Source organism: Sebastes umbrosus, chromosome 8 (assembly GCF_015220745.1).
Source record: "Sebastes umbrosus isolate fSebUmb1 chromosome 8, fSebUmb1.pri, whole genome shotgun sequence".
Lineage (NCBI taxonomy): Eukaryota > Metazoa > Chordata > Actinopteri > Perciformes > Sebastidae > Sebastes > Sebastes umbrosus.
In genome coordinates this window covers 2,051,690-2,069,871 of record NC_051276.1, presented here as the reverse complement: position 1 = coordinate 2,069,871, position 18,182 = coordinate 2,051,690, and the positions used below count along the sequence as shown (strand labels likewise).

At 40.8% G+C, this 18,182-nt stretch overlaps 2 protein-coding genes across 3 annotated transcripts; one reads left to right on the top strand and one right to left on the bottom strand.

The window, feature by feature from the left end:
- The first annotated feature begins 151 nt into the window (after positions 1 to 151).
- Positions 152 to 12,152, top strand: dhfr (dihydrofolate reductase). 2 transcript variants are annotated; one of them, XM_037777969.1, is made up of 6 exons: positions 152 to 390; positions 599 to 663; positions 4,329 to 4,434; positions 9,514 to 9,637; positions 10,770 to 10,885; positions 12,027 to 12,152. In XM_037777969.1, the coding sequence occupies exons 1-6, from the start codon at positions 299 to 301 to the stop codon at positions 12,106 to 12,108; spliced, it is 585 nt and encodes a 194-aa protein (XP_037633897.1). In that variant the 5' UTR covers positions 152 to 298; the 3' UTR covers positions 12,109 to 12,152. The 2 variants fall into 2 exon arrangements, with proteins under 2 accessions (XP_037633897.1, XP_037633898.1); XM_037777970.1 differs by having other exon boundaries at positions 165 to 390; positions 599 to 648.
- fam151b (family with sequence similarity 151 member B) lies at positions 12,140 to 18,004 on the bottom strand. Its single transcript, XM_037777967.1, has 6 exons — positions 17,848 to 18,004; positions 17,514 to 17,639; positions 16,563 to 16,722; positions 16,267 to 16,484; positions 14,230 to 14,365; positions 12,140 to 13,083 (listed from the first exon to the last, which is right to left on the bottom strand). The coding sequence occupies exons 1-6, from the start codon at positions 17,933 to 17,935 to the stop codon at positions 12,960 to 12,962; spliced, it is 852 nt and encodes a 283-aa protein (XP_037633895.1). The 5' UTR covers positions 17,936 to 18,004; the 3' UTR covers positions 12,140 to 12,959.
- Positions 18,005 to 18,182: the final 178 nt, after the last annotated feature.

Here is an 18,182-nt window from a genome sequence, read left to right as displayed (position 1 = left end):
ACCCATGTCCACCCAGCCCCCTTCCATAAACCTTGGTAGTGGCTAGAAGGGAGCCTGCAAACTGGGGAAACTCTCGCGAGATTGTTAAGGTTAGGCGTTGATCTCTAGTTAAAGGTTAGATCCGATAGGTCGTCGGGCAGCGAGTCTCGAGAGAGTTTTTGCAGATCAGTTTGCGGGCTCCCTTCTAGACACGACCTCATTTCCGGTCCTTCTCTAACATTTTCCCGCCAGCTGTGGCGATAACAGCTACCAGCTACCGACACCGAGCAGAGCGGTCCCGGTGTCCGGTCTCCTCACGATGTCCCGCATTCTGAACGCTATCGTGGCGGTGTGTCCGGACCTGGGCATCGGGAATAATGGAAACCTGCCCTGGACGCCGGTTAGACTCAGGTGAGTCCTGCTGAGGGATGATGGACTAAAGTTCAGCTTTAACACGCTGTTGAGTTGAGCTCGAGCGAGCATTAACCTGCTGTTTACACAAGGAAGAGCACGAGACATTGAAGCTCGCGTGGTGGCAGCAACAATGACCTATAAATGTATGAATTATATACATGTATTAATTATATAAATATATTAATTTGATGTTCTTCTTTTATAGTAACGAATTCAAACATTTCCGAAGGATGACAGCGACGCCGTCTGTGACAGGTAACAAACATTCAGGTGATGATTAAAGTGGAACAAGTAGTAAGTGGATGGAACCAGAGAGCTGCACAGAGACTCACCACCTTCAGTACACTACTAGACTATAGTACAGACACAGCTTTAGTCTGTCTAGCTGGCATTAATGCCATAGATCAGCACTATCATGATGTAGAACAAATTACTAAATGACATAATACTACCAAATAGACTAGAAATTATTGAAAAGCATCATTAACCACCAAACAGTCAACAGAATACAGTAAGTTAGTGAGTTCAGTTCTCTCTAAGTGAACTCAGGCTGATTAATCATTTTAGACTATGATGTCTGAAGGTTGACAAACATGCTGATCAACATACTTATCTATCATTGACTGTGTTTATTGACTTGACTTTTCATCTATAAATGCGTCAAAATTGAGAATTTGCCTGCTGAACATTTAAAAAAAAAAAAAAAAAGTCCTTGGTGGTTGAGGAGTGATGACCTCTGACCCCTGTGGTGGGTAACGTCACAGAAGGCCTTCTCATAAAATGCACTGACTTCCCCGATACCGAATCTCCCTCCAAACTAAACTGTAAAGCTGACGGCCCCTCAGTATGATCTGATCAATACCACGCTGGCAGATTGATTTGTTGACTATGTAATGCCACAGGACTGATCAATTCCATAGGTTGTGTCGGCTACGTGATGTAGTCAACAATGAACAACAGCTATGAAACTGAACATTAGCTTGATGATGTTGTAGAATGTGAAGTTATTTGGTGGCCTACTCTGAAACGGTGAACAGTAATTTGGTAGCGTGAGGTGGGAATATCTGCTGGAAAGGACCACAACTGCGATTTCCACATATAATTAATTAGGCTTTTAATTCACGATGCACAACCAAAAAGTACAATTCAAACACTTTTTAGATAAAAAAAAAGTGTAGTTTTCTACATGATCTTCATATCTTAATGAGAATTTGCAAGGCTCTGCATTGCCCATGCCTGGAGAAATAACAAGGATTGTGTACCTTTGTGTCTTTTGAGAGCTAGATCATAGAGCATTGTGAACATATTCACTGCTTAATAACTGAAATATTCTTTTTCAAATAAGCTACAGTAGCCTTCATCATCCGTTCTATGTATCTGGCTCCAACTGGACTCCAGTCTGGAGCATGAAACAGGCTACTGGTTCTATGGTGCACTTTACTGGGTGAAAACGGAACTATATCACATTAACTCTATTACAGCAATGTTTTATAGTTTAGCTATATTACTCATACAGATTACATATAAAAGCAACATATACTTGAAATAATGACACGCGGAGTGCAGAATGAACAGTTATTCTCTTTTACCTCTCTGGATAGGCTACAGCCTTACTAGACGAGTGCAAGGGATTAGGTGAAAGTGTCAGGTGTCTCTCCAGGAGGAACATAGTGCTTCACAGCTGCCGACATATAAAAGAAACAGCCCATAGTAAGGGTGTGAGAGTTCCGTATAACATCCGTAGAGACCCTCCCTGTAATTGATCACACACTTTTTGTATAGAAGACATTCATGTGTTAATGAAAAGAACAAAACAAAAAAATATCTATTTATCTAGCTATGTATTTATTTAGCCTATCTATCTTCTCCCGTTCCCCCGATCCTGTGCTTAAAGAATGTTACACTTTTATAGAATGACCGATATATCTTCTTGGCTTTTATTTTGAGATGTTTGCTTTTACTTCCGGGTCACCTGTCTGCCATTCTTCATTCTTCAAACCAAAAGGAAAAATGACAAAAATAAATTAGGACCGTTTTTTTTTTATTTAGTTTTTTTTTTGGTTGAGAAACAAAAAAGGAACAGACCACATGATTTAGTTTTTCGTTTAAAATGAAAACAAGAACGACTTCCGTTTTTTCATATTTGCTTTCAAATGAAAACATTAACTGCCAGAAAGTACACAGACCTGAATCACAGATATGATGTTTGTCAGTTTAAAACTGGACTTTGCCTTTCTATGAGTATGTGCGTTGCCCTGTAAAGTGCTTCGCTATTGATTAACTCCATGGAGGCTCCTCCTCAGCACCCTGAGACGGATCTTTGCACAAACTGCCCAATCAGGAGGTAGCATTTGCAATGCTCCTGGTGGAGTGTTCCCTGAGACCCACTAGGGAGGGTGTAGCCCATAGAGTGGGATGACGTATTTTTGTAGGCCAACCAGGAAGTTATCATCGCCATGGGTTCTCGCCAAAAAGCCAATTGGATTTTGGATTATTGTAGAAAACAAGCCCTGCGGCAAACAAACTTTTAATACTTGAGGTTTTGTTCAGCAAGATAATCTTCACAAATGAACACCACTTTTATTTTTGAAGTATGAATGCAATCGCCAGAAGTCAAATGCTAACGTTAGGCTATTAACAAACTACACCACGGTCACATGAACGCGAGTATACACAACGAGGCTGTAAAGGCGGACGAGTCGGTGTGATGACGTTTTAGTAGCCTCATTTAGCCACTTTAGCCAGTAGCATTAAGACATAAGTAAGTAGCATACAGATGGAGAAGTAAAAAATAAAAAATAAGAGGTATCTAGAATAAAAGACTTTTAAAGGTCCCATATTGTAAAAAGTAAGATTTTCATATCTTGTATATTATAAAGCAGGTTTTATTGCTATATAAATACTATGAAAGTATCGAAATGCTCAATATACAGAGAAATGCACACAACTCGTTTTCAGAAGTTGTGCGTTTGAAACAAGCCGTCAGGATTTGCTGTCACACGTCACTTTCATTGATTGAAAAATTTCAATTTGACGTTGGGTCAAGCTGAACGAAGAATAATTGACTTGACTCATGGCATTATTATCATTCATTGGCTATAAATAGAGTGCTTTGTTTTTAAGAAGGATTTTGATCATTTTTTAAATTTAGTAGTAAGAGTCCTGTGGAGAGAAATCTATCATGTTCATTCACAAAGGGTTTATGTTGTTCCACTGTTTAAACAAGTGATTAGGGGTGTAAGAAAATATCAATACGCCTGAGTATCGCGATATTATGTTTCGTGATACTGTAATTTAAAAAAATATATACAGTATATACACTGTATATGGCGGTGTGTTCTTTATACTATGACACCATTCCTATTATTATATTTAAAAAAATGGCAATATATCGCCCTGCTAACAGTATTGCAATATATTGAATCGTAACCCTTGTATCATGATACGTATTGTATCGCATCGCCAGATTCTTGGTCAAAAAACCTGGTCCATTTAACATCCTGACTATGAGCATGTGTCTGTTCCAGAGGACGGTAGGAAAAGGCCCTTTGGCCTGCTGACTTCTTTGTAACTCTGGGGACAGACAGGGGCCCTGTATTCTGAGAGTGGAGTCCTGATTGGAGCATAAGGTTGAAGATCAGACAAGTAGGAAGGGGCATACTGCTCATCAAAAGCACCTGATCATCTGCCTTTTTATAGACTTCCGGGCATTATAAAACAAGCTGCAGAATAAAATAAATATTACAACTAAATAAATGATGAAACTAGTGAAAAAAAGTGATTAGGGGATCCACAAGACTATCTCACCAGATGGTCATTAATTCAGTTTTAAAATCCATCACTAATGGAGCCTGTAAGAGAATTGAGACCAATCTGCGGCTTCGCCAGCAGCGATGAGTTTACTAGTAATTAATTCCAACTTTGCTGTCCTGCAGGCAAGCAGAACGTGGTGATCATGGGCAGAAAAACATGGTTTTCCATCCCAGAGAAGAACAGACCTCTGAACAACAGGATCAACATTGTCCTCAGCAGGGAATACAAGTATGTGTCACACCAGGGTCTGAAATTGGCACCCGCCAAATGCGGGTAAATTGTTGGCAGTGGCGGGTAAAATCGTCAGGCCATCTGCCACTTTGGCAGGCAGGGAAAATGCGAGTGATGGGGATAGAGAACGGGTATTTTTTCCCTGATAATGCAACACTGAGAACAACAAACCCGTGTAGAGATCAACAGGAGGAGAGTTAGTAACGTTACCTGTTAGAAGCAGGTGGGCAGCGCAGTCCTGCTTGGTTAAATAACGGAGATACAAACGTTAACGAAGGTGCCATTCAGTTCTTATTATGAGGCAACGTTATCATGATGTGTTCAAATGTAATCGTAAAATTACGTTTTTGACAAGAAACTTGAATAAATCCAGTTGTTTGAAGGAGATGTTTTCACAGCAATATAAAATACATATTAGAGTATTTTATATATACCTAATATTTAAATAATCATTTGAATTGTGTGTTTTTATGCAAACAACCACTATAGATGACAATAACAAAGTACAGTACTGTGTACACTACCCTCCCACCCCCGAAAAATAGGGCTCTCCCGGAAGCCATGGTGTAATTTGAACACTGTAATTTACCATGTATATGTTTTTTATGTAAAATACATCGATCATTGAATGACAACAGATCTAGAATGTTGTTTCTTCATTTAGCGCAGAGATTTCAAACGTGGCAGATCAAATTTCTGAGTGGCAGACAAAAAAAAATACTTGCCGGCCACAGTGGCAGGAGGTGAAAAAAGTTAATTTCAGACTCTGTGTCACACACAATTAATGCTGCTACACAGCAGTGTGTACTAATGAAATGTAATATTTCACTGTAGACGCACTGCAACTTGCATAAAGAGCTCTCTATTTTACTTAAAGTGTAACTAAACCCTCTCAACCATTTCAGCGAAAATGAAAAAGTAAAGAAAAGTGTGTGTATATAGATAGATAGATAGATAGATATATATATATAGATATAGATATATATAGATAGATCTATATATAGATCTATCTATATATATCTATATCTATATAGGTATATATAGATATAGATATATATAGATAGATAGATATATATATAGATAGATAGATATATAGTAGTGTTGTTGGTGGATTCAGGTCTTTACCAGATACTTTATCACAAAGTATTTGAGTTCTACATATTGTGTTGTAAATATGCATAGCGACTTCCCTCTACTGGTTGAAACCCGCCTATTGCAACTGAATTTTGCTATTGACTGATCTGGAGGCAGGTCTCGTATTATGGAAGCAGCTTTTGTCACCAACAAAATAAAAAATAAAAATTGATTTCAAGTCCACAGAAAAGAGAGAAAAGGCTTGTGCTGTGCCGTCATTGTGTTGGTACACTGGTTTCGGTAAATCTAGCCGACACCGATAGACGCGTGTCTTTCCCAGCCCTGACCATGTTGGTACTCTTTCATGTTCTAGAGGCACTTTTATAATTTCCTGGTTAGAGACACTTCAGCCAAAACTCTAGTTACACTTTAATTGTTGCTCAGTTTGTTAAAATTCTGTTAGCTTTTAGTGCTGAGTGTAGAGACAACTCTGGTGTTATTTAATTTTACAGTTTTTACCTGTAATCTATTTTGGTATAGACTTTTTGTATATGTTGGTAGACAGGACTTGCCTCTCAGAAATGCAGCTTGTAGAAGTCAAAAAACAAAAAGCAGGACTGAGATGTATTTTTTTTTAGTTTTAAAAGAACAGTTTTTAAGTTTTAGTTTAGTTTATTTGTGAAGGGACGGTGCAAATGAATAAATACACATGGTATGAAAAATGCCAGATTTAGCCAAAAGGCTATTTTTCATCTGTTGTCTCTGGCATCCTAAAATACATCAGAACAAAAACATCAAACAGGGCATGCAGTTTAAAAGTTGGAAAGGGCACAGTTGTTAAAAGCAGTGGAAACAGTAGTGACATTTCTACATATAGAACGACAGTGCAGACATGCAGGACATATAGATAGAAGCAGCAAATAGAGTTTAGTGCTGACCTGTGGATGTATTAATCATCCATGTTTTTAATCGGGAACTGAAAGATCTATAGGTGTTTAGTTGTCTGATGTGAATTTGAATTCTCCTCCACTCTCTTGAACCTCTGACAGACCAGGCTGGCTGACTTTTGTATCTAGTGTTTTGAGTGCTTGTTTATCTGGTGATTTGAGTGGGTTCAGTGTGCTATGGTTGGTCTGTGAGCAGCTTGTTCAACAGTAGTTCAGATGAGTACAAATCATAGACTTTAAAAACATCTTAGCAGCCTCTGGAGACGTGATTTCTAATGAATCGGAAATTTGCAAGATTGAACTGGACCCCTTTACGTTTTTTTTTAACATGTGACTTAAAGGAGAGGTTAGAGTCAATTAATACCCCAAGATATTTGAATTCACTCACAGCCTTTAATTGATCACCTGCTGCAAGTATGTGAGGGTCACTAGGAGGACTATTTGTTTTGCAGAAGAACATGCCGACTGTTTTAGACAAATGTAGTCGGAGGCAGCATTCGATTAGCCGTGCTGTGACCTGAGTAGGGATGCTAATTTTGAAAAATGTTCTAAACCAATAACCGACTCTCGTTAACCATTAATCGACAAGACTTGTGCCTCGCATGCAGCGGTGCGCCAGCTGTATGAGGACAACAGACAACTGAGTCCCCAGTTCACCGTACGGGAGCGTTAACTTAGCAGGCAGCCACTTTCACAGTAAAAGTCTCCACCGCACATTTAGTTTAGTTTAGCAGGTTGTCCGCTGTGTGTCTGTCCGGCGTAACGACACTCTGTCTGTCCGGATTAACGATAGTGATTTCCCTACAAACAGTGTGTGTGTTTGTGCTACATTAGCAGCTGCTAGCGTTGCCGGTGGCTCCGTGCCCGCTGTAGCCACACACATACGCTCTGTCAGCGGGGCGTAACTTCAGCGAGTTTCCGACCGACTGTGTTGTCGGTGGCGTTCTAGCTGTGATCGTAGGTGTAGCAGACAGTGTGTGTACAGTTTATTTGTCAGTGAATAAATGCTACGAGGCTACATCTCCTCCGCTCAAGAGAGCTATAGACGGGAGCCAACTTCCTGTATCTGTAACGCCGGCTCAGACTCTTAAGGTGGACCAGCTTTTCCCCTTCAAGTGATGAGTTTTTCTCAGCTTTTTTAATTCATTATTAACATTTCTTTTAACTGCTTTAACCGATAGCGTTAATCGGTTAAAATGCTTCATGTCGGTTAACGGTTAAACGGTTAAACGGTTAAACGGTTAATTATTAACATCCCTAGACCTGAGCCATTGAGCTGGGGAGTTTAGCCGACACATCTGCTTTGGTTCTGCCATGTACAAACAAAACAGTATCGTCTGCATACAACAAGGTTTCAACTTCAGGACAAACAAATGGAAGGTCGTTAATATATAGACTAAACAGGAGTGGACCAAGAATAGACCCTTGCGAGACACCAGTAGGCAACTGCAACGACTTAGATCAATGATTATTTATGGTGACTGATTGAGACCGGTTTGTAAGGTGTGATTTCACCCATTTTACTGCACCATCAGAAAAGTGAAATTTGGATGGCTTAGTGAGGATAACTTTATGACTGACTGTGTCAAAAGCTTTACCGAGGTCAAGAAACACAGCACCTACAACGCCACCCAAATCAAGAAGGAATTTTATTTTCTCTAAGAAGAGACAATTGGCTGTCCCTGTTGGGTGTTTGGCTCTGAGTCCAAACTGCATGGGGTGGAGAGGCACAAAGCTGTTTTCGAGATGGAAGATGATCTGCTCAGCTACCCATTTCTCAGTAACCTCGGATACTGACGGGAGAATTCTGATTGGTCTAAAATTACAAATGGGAAGTGTGTCACCAGATTTGAATATTGGACTGACGATGGCAGATTTGCAGGCAGAGCATTGTAGATAGCTATACGTTCCCCCAAATGGGACACCTTCACCCCAACTTCCTCTGATAATTATAAAACAGGCAAATTTAATTATGGACAGCAGAGTTCCTGATTTAAAGTAAAAAAATGGTGTCCCTTTGACAATACCATTAATTTGGTTGGCATTGAAAGAGACTGACTAAAAGCTGAATCCCTTTCACCTCCATTGTACTGAGCTGGGGGCAGAAATATCAGACAGATATTTCAAAACCTGGACAAATAAAGCCAAATGATCTGCATGGATGGGTAGGGGTAAGGAAGAAAATATTTTTTAAAGTAATTTTAGTGAACTGAACCTTAAAGGGACTATTTGTAACTTTGTACGCGCATAAATGTAGCGGGTCGTCACACATGCGCGTTCGCATATGCGCGCTCGCGTGTGGCTGGAGCCTCGTCTCCGCTGCCTGCTCTCCTTCACTCAGAATGCGCGCGCGTCCTCGCTGTCTCACTCCACCTCTAGACGTGAACGCGCGCTCACTACACACTGCAGAAGAGTTAGTTTAGCTCTGAGAATATCTAGTGAATGCACAGGGGACGTTTGTGCAGAAATAAATTCTGCAGCTCCTCCAGACCAACAGAGGTTTCCCGTGTCTTGTGAAGTGACGGAGCTCTTCAGAGAGTTATGTTACCCTCTCGTTACCGACCGGGTGCCGGTGTCTCCTCTGCTCTCTCCGGCTGCGGGCGGAGAGAGCAGAGGAGACATGCTGCAGAGCCCCGCTGCATCAGCCCTCACTTAGGCAGGAAAAGCCAACACTAGGACCAGATCTAAATCATGTTCATGGAGAGACCTTCGTCTGGTCAGCTAACATTACTGCCAAGCAGCTGAAATATAGAGTGATATTGTGGTTTTAGCTGACGTGTGTCGCCTCACTGTTTTGAGCGATGCTCGTTCAGGTATATTTAGAGCGAGCCCGACGCTGACTTCCGTTGATTTCACGGCCACAGGTGTCGCTGTTAAGAAGCATTTCTGAAAGTTACAAATAGTCCCTTTAAAGTCAATAAGTAACACGATGGCCAGTTAGCAGGGTGTTATACTGCTCAGCAAACTTGATGCAGGGCCCAAAGGTGCTAATCAAGTAATGCCATCAAGTGCTGTTTACTGAAGTGACCTGATATATGTGCCAATTTCCCTCCAGAGCGCCCCCTGCAGGAGCACACCACCTGGCACCAGACTTCAACTCAGCTCTCAGGCTGGTCGACACGCAGCTAGCAGAAGAGGTTGACCAGGTCTGGGTTATTGGGGGCAGCTCTCTCTACAAGGTACTGCATGGAACACCCAGGGCGCCCACTGGTCACACGTTTTGGGATATTTTAAAATCTGTAAAAAAAAACTGACTGTTAGGGAATTTTACTTACGTCACACACATTATTTAAAGGGACTGTTTGAAATGTCTTGTTATCAGTGACACCTGTGGCCGTTAAGTCAACTAAAGTCAGCGTCCTGTTGCTCGCGCTTGTGCTCGCTCTACATAGATATGAACGAGCATCGCTCAACACAGTGAGGAGACACACGTCAGCTAAAAGCACAATATCACTCTATATTTCAGCTGCTTGGCAGTAATGTTAGCTGACCAGACGAAGGTCTCTCCATGAATCAATGCTGATCCTAGTGTTGGCTTTTCCTGCCTCAGCCTCCCGACCGCGGCCGGAGGGAACAGTGGAGATGCCGGAGTTTTGGTCGGAGACGATAACGTTTCTCTGTGCGGAGCCCCGTCACTTCACAAGACACGGGAAACCTCTGTTGGTCTGGAGGAGCTGCAGCAGTTATTTCTGCACAAACGTCCACTGTACATTCACTAGATATTCTCAGAGCTAAACTAACTCTTCTGCAGTGTGTAGTGTGCGCGCATGCACGTGAGGTGGAGCGAAATAGTGACAACGAGCGCGGTGTGTGAGTGAAGGCAGGCAGGCAGAGGAGCGGAGTACAGCAGAGACTCCGGCCCTGGAGACCAAAGCTACGGTCTCCCCCGCGTCCTCCGACCGCGGCCAACACTGTTTAACAGACGGGCTTCACTAGATACAACCAAGAGGTTTTGGTGTTTCACTGTAGTTTGTGTTGGAGTCTGAGTCTGAACAGCGTAGCCACACGCAATATTCAGTCTTTTAATTAAAAATATTTGTCATTGTTTTGGAATCTTGGTGAAAAACTGCTGCAGAAATTGACCATTTTCAAATAATCAATGAAGATATGTTTAAGTATCTAATTACTAGTTAACAACGGGAAATGAGATCTAAATAATTATCCAGTGTTAATTATTTTAATATCCAATTTTACTGTCATACTGGTTGCAGCTATCAATGCTGGTCATGGTGAACCACTTCAGGATGAACTGAAATTACACACAGCCTTTTTCTTTCTGTAATTCTGTTTTTGTTGCTTTGGGCTACCCAGGAGTTGATGGAGAGCCTGGGGACCAGGAGACTGTTCGTCACGCGAATCCTGAAGCAGTTTGAGTGCGACACGTTCCTCCCTGAAATCAGTCCAGACAAATATCGTCTACTGCCAGAGTAAGATCAGTAATTCAGGTTTATTACAACTTGTGTCATTTCTGTCAGTTATGATAATCCTGTACTAACCAAAGTATTTACTGAGATATTGGAGCAAGTTGACATCAGATGGATCAGTCAGATGATCAGACAGAAACAAACCAACAGTTTATCCAGATCTAAACAACTTAATTTGGAGGCCAAACTGAAAGTGAGCACACCTGAAATGTTGCTAATAATCCCTCATAGTACAGGAAGTCTGTGTGCACAACCACATTAAGTGCAGTAGGTCAAAGCTGAAGCAGGACACGGGTCTGTGAACTGCGATGGATGTTTACAGGAGACAGTCTAGGTCATATTTCTTTCTGTTCGCTTTAGTTTTCTCATCCGAATAAGTTTGACGAACCGAATTGTCCCTTAAAGTTGATTCACTCAACATTATAAAGCCTTATTTGCACAGTTTTTCAAAAGCAAATCCAAATCCATTTAAAAATCATGGTAGTAAAACCAAATGTTTTGTTTTTCATTACTGACAGCTGTTGGCTGCTGAAATTAGGAAACTTCCCCTGAATTTTGAATTATGCACTGACTGCTCTTAAAGGTCCCATATCGTGCTCATTTTCAGGTTCATACTTGTATTTTGTGTTTTTAATAGAACATGTTTACATGCTGTAATGCTAAAAAAAACACTTTATTTTCCTCATACTGTCTGCCTGAGTATACCTGTATTCACCCTCTGTCTGAAACGCTCCGTTTTAGTGCATTTCAATGGAATTACAACGGAATTGCGTTGCTAGGCAACAGTTTGGGTCCATGTTTACTTCCTGTCAGCTGATATTATTTACATACACTGCAACAGGAAATAAACTGGGACCCATTTAGAATGTTTAAAACCGTGTAATGGTCTAAATATTGTATATTTGTGACATCACAAATGGACAGAAATCCTAACGGCTTGTTTCAAACGCACAATTTCTGAATACGGACTGTGTGTATTTCTCCGTATATTGAGCGTTTTGATAGTTTAACAGTATTTATATAGCACTTGAACCTGTTTAATGTAAGACCTGAAAATCTCACTTTTTACAATATGGGACCTTTAAACCTTTAATATTATGTGTATACCAGATAAAACATACAGTAATGTTTGTTTCTCCTACAGGTTTCCAGGAGTGCCACAAGAACTACAGGAGGAGAACGGTATCCAGTACAGATTTGAAGTTTATGAGAGCATCGAGCAATGAAGTGAATTTAAGAAAAATAAAACCAGAACCGTATAAATCCTGGACTTTTAGTCATTTTATTTATAGTTATTTACAGGTGGGGGAAATCTAAAAAAACACCTTTACTGTATTTATTTAAAAAAGGGTTTATCCTTTACATGATCATATATTTTTTATGGCATTTTACAGACGAGCTGAAATTCGCATGGAAATTGTTACAAAATGGCAACATGGAAACTTCACATGACTGTCACATTAATTGGGTTGCATGAACCTGTAGCACCACCCACGTTGTCTACAGGCTTGAGTGCCCCTGTGGTTGATTAAAATAGGATCTTATTAATCATGACACTTGATGCCAAATTCACACTGAGACGAAGTGTGGCTTGCCACAATCATTACATCTTTCTGCAGCCGGGAGTCATGTTCATGTGTTTCAGGTGGGAGAAAACTCTTAAAACATGGGTCAACATGTCACAGCAGTCACAGGATCTGTTAACTGATTGTACTCTCTGGCCACATTTTGCCACTAAAAGTTAAACTTTTTCCAACTTTTAGTTTAGCAGCACTTCACCGGCCACAGCTTGGTGAGCTCGGGAGCAACCACCACTGCTCTGTGGTGAATTTGGCGTAAGATTTATCTTGCGACCCCCTGGATGGTCCCGACCCCAGATTAGGAACCACTGCTGTAGCATATCATGATGTTTGTCCATGGCAGACAAACCACAGGAAAGGTTTGGCAGAGACAAGTTCCACTTTTCCCTCTCCATTTTGGGGTGTTGGTCTGGTGTCAGAGTTAAGAAACTACCACCAGACATACTTCTCAGTATGTGCTGGCAGACTCTGTTATTGTCTTGCGATGCCATACAAAGCTATGTCCATTGAGAGTCCGGCAGGTCGTAGTAGATCCTACTGATGTCAAATTGTTTTTTGTAGGGCAGCAAGTCCTGTAGTGTGAACTTGTCATTCTGGCCGGTCCACACTGTTAGAGTGTACCTGTAGAACATGGGAAAGCACAAGCATTTAATGAACAGCTCGACAGTATTACATGCATTTGTAGAGAGATGTCAGAGTGATGGGGTTGCTGCATAGCACAGCACCCTGAGCAGTTAGGGGTTCGGTGCCTTACCCAGGGGCACCACTGGAGTTCCCAGGTGATGAACTGGCACCTCTCTAGCTACCAATCCCCACTCGGTTTGTGCTGGACTTGAACCGGCCACCCTCCAGTTCCCAGGCCAAGTCTCTACGGTTTGGGCTACTATTACTTTATGCTACCATAAAGTACTTTTGACTTTTTCGACATTTTGTGCTGTCACAGGCTGAACTACAGCACGGATCGGTCTACAGTTCAGCAACCTGAACTTAATAATACAATTCTCTCTGTCTCTGTCTTTCTCTGTGATGCGTGTCATGTGTTGCAAGTAGATATGCAATCCCTCCCAATCCCACTGGGAAGCAGTTGCCGTTGCTGACCGTCACTTTCACTGGTTAAAATGATCTCATCAGTTGTCACTAATTAGCGTTTATTCTTTAAGTTACTTGATGTCAGCTGATCGCATGTCAATTTCAAAAGTTGCATTCTCCAGTTTTATTCTCACTGGAACAAGTTGCCTTTGATTTTTAATGAATTATACAACAACAACAAAAATCACAACTATTACTACAACTAAAAGTCTAAAAGTTCATCAGTGCTAATGGGGGTAAATCCTGAAAGCACTGTGACTTTGTTGACATTGTTTCACCCTAAACTCACCAAAGAAATTAAAGGATATTTCCGGTTTATTTCAACCTGGCATATTTCCCATAAATGTGGCCATTGTGGCTCTATGGGTCGTTGGCAGTTTATGGGTCTTTGCACAGACCCATGCTAAATGGAAGGCTACCCACAGCTACCCACACCAAGTTGCTGCAAATGTACACTACATCCCTATGCATTTAGCCATAATGTCCCTTTCAGGTCAGACTCAGAAACAAGTGTTTGAGAAGATTCATGTAAAGACCATGTTTACTGCGACTCATGTTGTTTACTGTATTTCATGATTCTCACACAATGGCCATATTTATGAGCTTTATGCCATGGTGACTAAACAGAGATCAAATAATGCTGATGTGAGTGACTGGAGTCACTGTGTTGATAATCACCTTTCTGACTGCTGCAGCAGCCACGTGAGCTGGGAGAAGGACTGAGCCAGGAGAGCTGCGCGTACTGGGAAGGTGACAGGATGTTTAAGGGTTCTACATATCTCCTCCATCTCACGCACCATATCCCAGCTGTAACCTGAAGACATATTCAAACAAAACAAATCAACATGCAAGCTTTCTTCTAACAGTATCTACAGGTTTCACAAACCATGTATCTCTTTTCTGATATATCTTATTTCTCTGTGCAATAGAGCTCCATTGTTATAAAAAAAATACATATATAAAAAACACATCAGTATGAGCCACACTGCTGCAATGGGTGACGTGTTCCTTCATTACCATGAACACACACACACACACACACACACACACACACTGTCGTTCAGTGAAAATTGAACATCTCCCAAGTATGTTTCTCAGGATTTGACAGACCAAACCAAAGCATAAAGGACCAGTGACACAGAGAGGACTCCACTCTGTTGTGTGTTTATGTGTTCACTGATTAAGATGATTCAAGATGTTTTATTGTCATTGTAGGCAATGCAACCTAGTATGCAGTTTGCATGTTCTTTAGCAAGTAATCACAACAGTTCTCACAAGCACAACACGCCGAATCATAGGAAGCCTTTTGGAAAAGCTGGGCCTGTGTTGACAGAGTTCTACAGTGCAAGCATTTTGCTTGGAAATTCAAGTGAAAATAAGAGTGTGCAAATGTGAGCCAAGCTCCCACGCTAATGGATCTGTTATCTCTCCTCTCTTTCTTAATAGCAAAGAGCAGTGTTCAAGGCGTTCAAGTACCAGCTTCTCATTTTTTAAGCCGTTGCTGACCGTCACTTTCACTGGTTAAAATGATCTTATTACTTGTCACTAATTAGCGTTTATTCTATAAGTGACTTGATGTCAGCTGATCACATCATGTCAATTTCAGAAGTTGCATTCTCCCATGAAAACTTTCATTCATATCAATAATTTACGGTCATCAGCTTCATAGTTCTGAATCAGGACCTCGAGTATTTGGAGAAAGTTGCTTGTAAAAAATAAGGTGTGCCACATTAAGTCAATAGGCTGCTGTTATATCAAAGCCAGACACATATTTAATGAAAATTTCATATTTTCTGCTTCTATATGAACATTTATTTTACAATGTATACCAGGCATCTATGGCACAAAATGTCTACAAGATGGATTCAATGAGAGATTTGAATGGATTCAGATTTGGTAAGCAGATTCAATACTGAAATCAGATTCAGTAAGCGGATTCGATACTGGATTAAGATCGGAAAAAATGCTATCAAACTTCAATACTAAAATGATTTAGTGATCTAATAGCAGCCTGTCCCTGCATTTTGTGCATACTAGATGTTTAATGTTAAAAAAGAGAAGCATCGATCAAAAAATTCAATAAAAAATTCAGCTTTTGTGCCCCTGACACTAAAAGTAAGCTTAGCCTGGTTGAGCGCAGTCGCCACTTATTATTGGTTTACTTTTGTATTTGTGTGCAAAGCAGCATTCGTCACATGGATAGTTTATAGATAAAAGAACCAGATGGGAGTGTCTGCTTTTAGGAAACCTAGTAAATGATATACCCCACAAATCAAGATTCCTCATCATATTATATATCATGTATATAAATATCCTGTAAATACAAGCAGAGCTATCAAAGTGACTGCTACTTCAGGATAACAGTATGGACAAATCTATTGTCCCACAGTACACATTCAGTCATTTTGACCAAAAATACATTGCTATCTGTTTTTTAAGGCTTTCCAATATTGATACTGGTATTGACCTGGTATTTAGGGTTTAGCACTAACAAGCACCTTGCTGGCCTGCTGTTAGCTCTGTGTGTCAGGTTTCATAAATGAATCAGTGAGAGTGGTCTCACAGTGTCTTGTCTACTACTGAATCTGAATAAAACTTCTCTCAGAATGAATACTCTGACTGAAGTGTTTACATGTTATATTCTTCTATAATTAATTAATAGAATCAAGGCATCCACATAAACACAGCCAGTGGTACTGGCCAGTGGTACTTCACCTGTGTTATCTGTCCCAGCAGTCCATCCTGTAGTCCATCCAAGTGAAAGCACAGTGTGAGTAGGAAGAGTTCTCACAGCAGAAAGGAAAGCCTGAGGTTCCAGAGGTCTGGCCTGTCCCCCAGGACCAGAGAGGATATCTGCATTGATCCACACAGGATAGCCCGGCTGAGCCAGCACCTCCTCTAGCAAAATGACAGATGGAGACACCGCCTCCAGGCTGTGTGGAGAGTACACCACAGCGTTAGCATCACACACAACCACACATTACATAGAAGGAATAGAAGATGCGTCTCACCTCTTGAAGTCTAGTTTGATTCCCTTGTCATAATCCCTCACTCCTTCCAGCCACTCCTTCAGTGTGATGTCACCGTCTGTGTCAGGGGGATGTCCCATGATTGGCTCTTTGGGGTCACGACCTCTCATGATTATGTCGGCCTCGATCATATGAGTGGGACCTACGGGTGAAAGTTGTTGGTCAAAATGATGAGTGATGAACCCGGGTCAACTGCTGGGTCAACACAGAATTAAAATGTCTTTCACTGTTCATTTAGCTGTGAATTGACATTGTCATCATGCCTGTTCACTTCAGACATATAAATCCTACCTTCATGAAGGTTCTAATGTTCACTTTTTGTTTGTATTCTTTTGGTGTTGATTCAACTTTATGCTTATTTTGGAGGCAGTTCAAGGAGAGGTGTCTCTAATACTCTTTCCACCCCATGTATTACTGAGTGTTTTAGCAATGTGGATTTATTAAACCGGAAATTGAGTGCATATGGAGCAATAAAATAGAATACAATACAATACAGCCTGACAAATCACCACATATTTAAATCAATGTCTCTCTGACAAAAGCCTCAACAGCAAGTACACATTAGAATTTAGGATTTATTGAAGACCAGTGGTACTGAAGTGTAATATTTAGTCCAGAGAACTTGATTTAACTGCTTTATTGATTGTATTTGCCTACTGTGACTATAATGATGTATCGTTGGATCAACTTTATTATGTGGAATCAAATAAAACCGTCAAAGCGTGTAAAAGACAATGACTAACAGTAGAGGTCCGAGGGGGGATTAAAGTAACAAATCAAAAAGAAGATACAGCTATTTAAAGAATAAAGGAGAAGAGACCATGAACATGACTTGATCCTAATTATACATGATAACAGAGTGCACCTGACTCTGAAACAGAGATATGGATACATAAACCCCCTGAAGAAGAACAAGGTGTAGAATCCATCCACCTGAGAGAGCCTCCGTCAGCCTGCTCCTGCTGTTCACAGCGTGCGACCATCGGACCGAGGAAGCGTCCCTCTTCTTGATCTGACTCTGACTCAGGAAATACTCCAGCGTCTGGTCACTCATCTGATCTACAGAATACAACGTAATGTTAATGTTCACCGCCACATCAGGACCACTTTACCATCTCACAGTGTGATCTGAGCTCGGTTAACTGACAGGAAGATAGACGTCAGACCGAGGAGGCAGTGCAATGTAAGCTAGCTAGATTACTATGAATACCATGGAGGGTAATAGAAAGTAGTTCATTCATATACTCTGATGTTTGGGCTGTTTTACCCTTTAAATTCCAAACGACGTAAACTGTAAAAGATCCGATGCAAATGAAGGCAGCACAGAGCAACTTAAAGAAAAGAGTCCTCTTCATGGCTCATCTCCTTCTCCTTCTTCTTCTTTGGTGTTTATTGGCGGTTGGCAAACCATCTCAGAGGTGCATTACCGCCACCATCTGGACTGGAGTGTGGAACAGGAGATTGTGCAGAAACAAAATAGAACTAAAAAAATTAAATAAATAAATAAAAAAAAATAAAAAAAATGATAATGAAAACTCTAGATTCTTTTAACTAAATCAGTTTTTCTCAAAAACTGAATAATTTCACTGTATATATTATCTG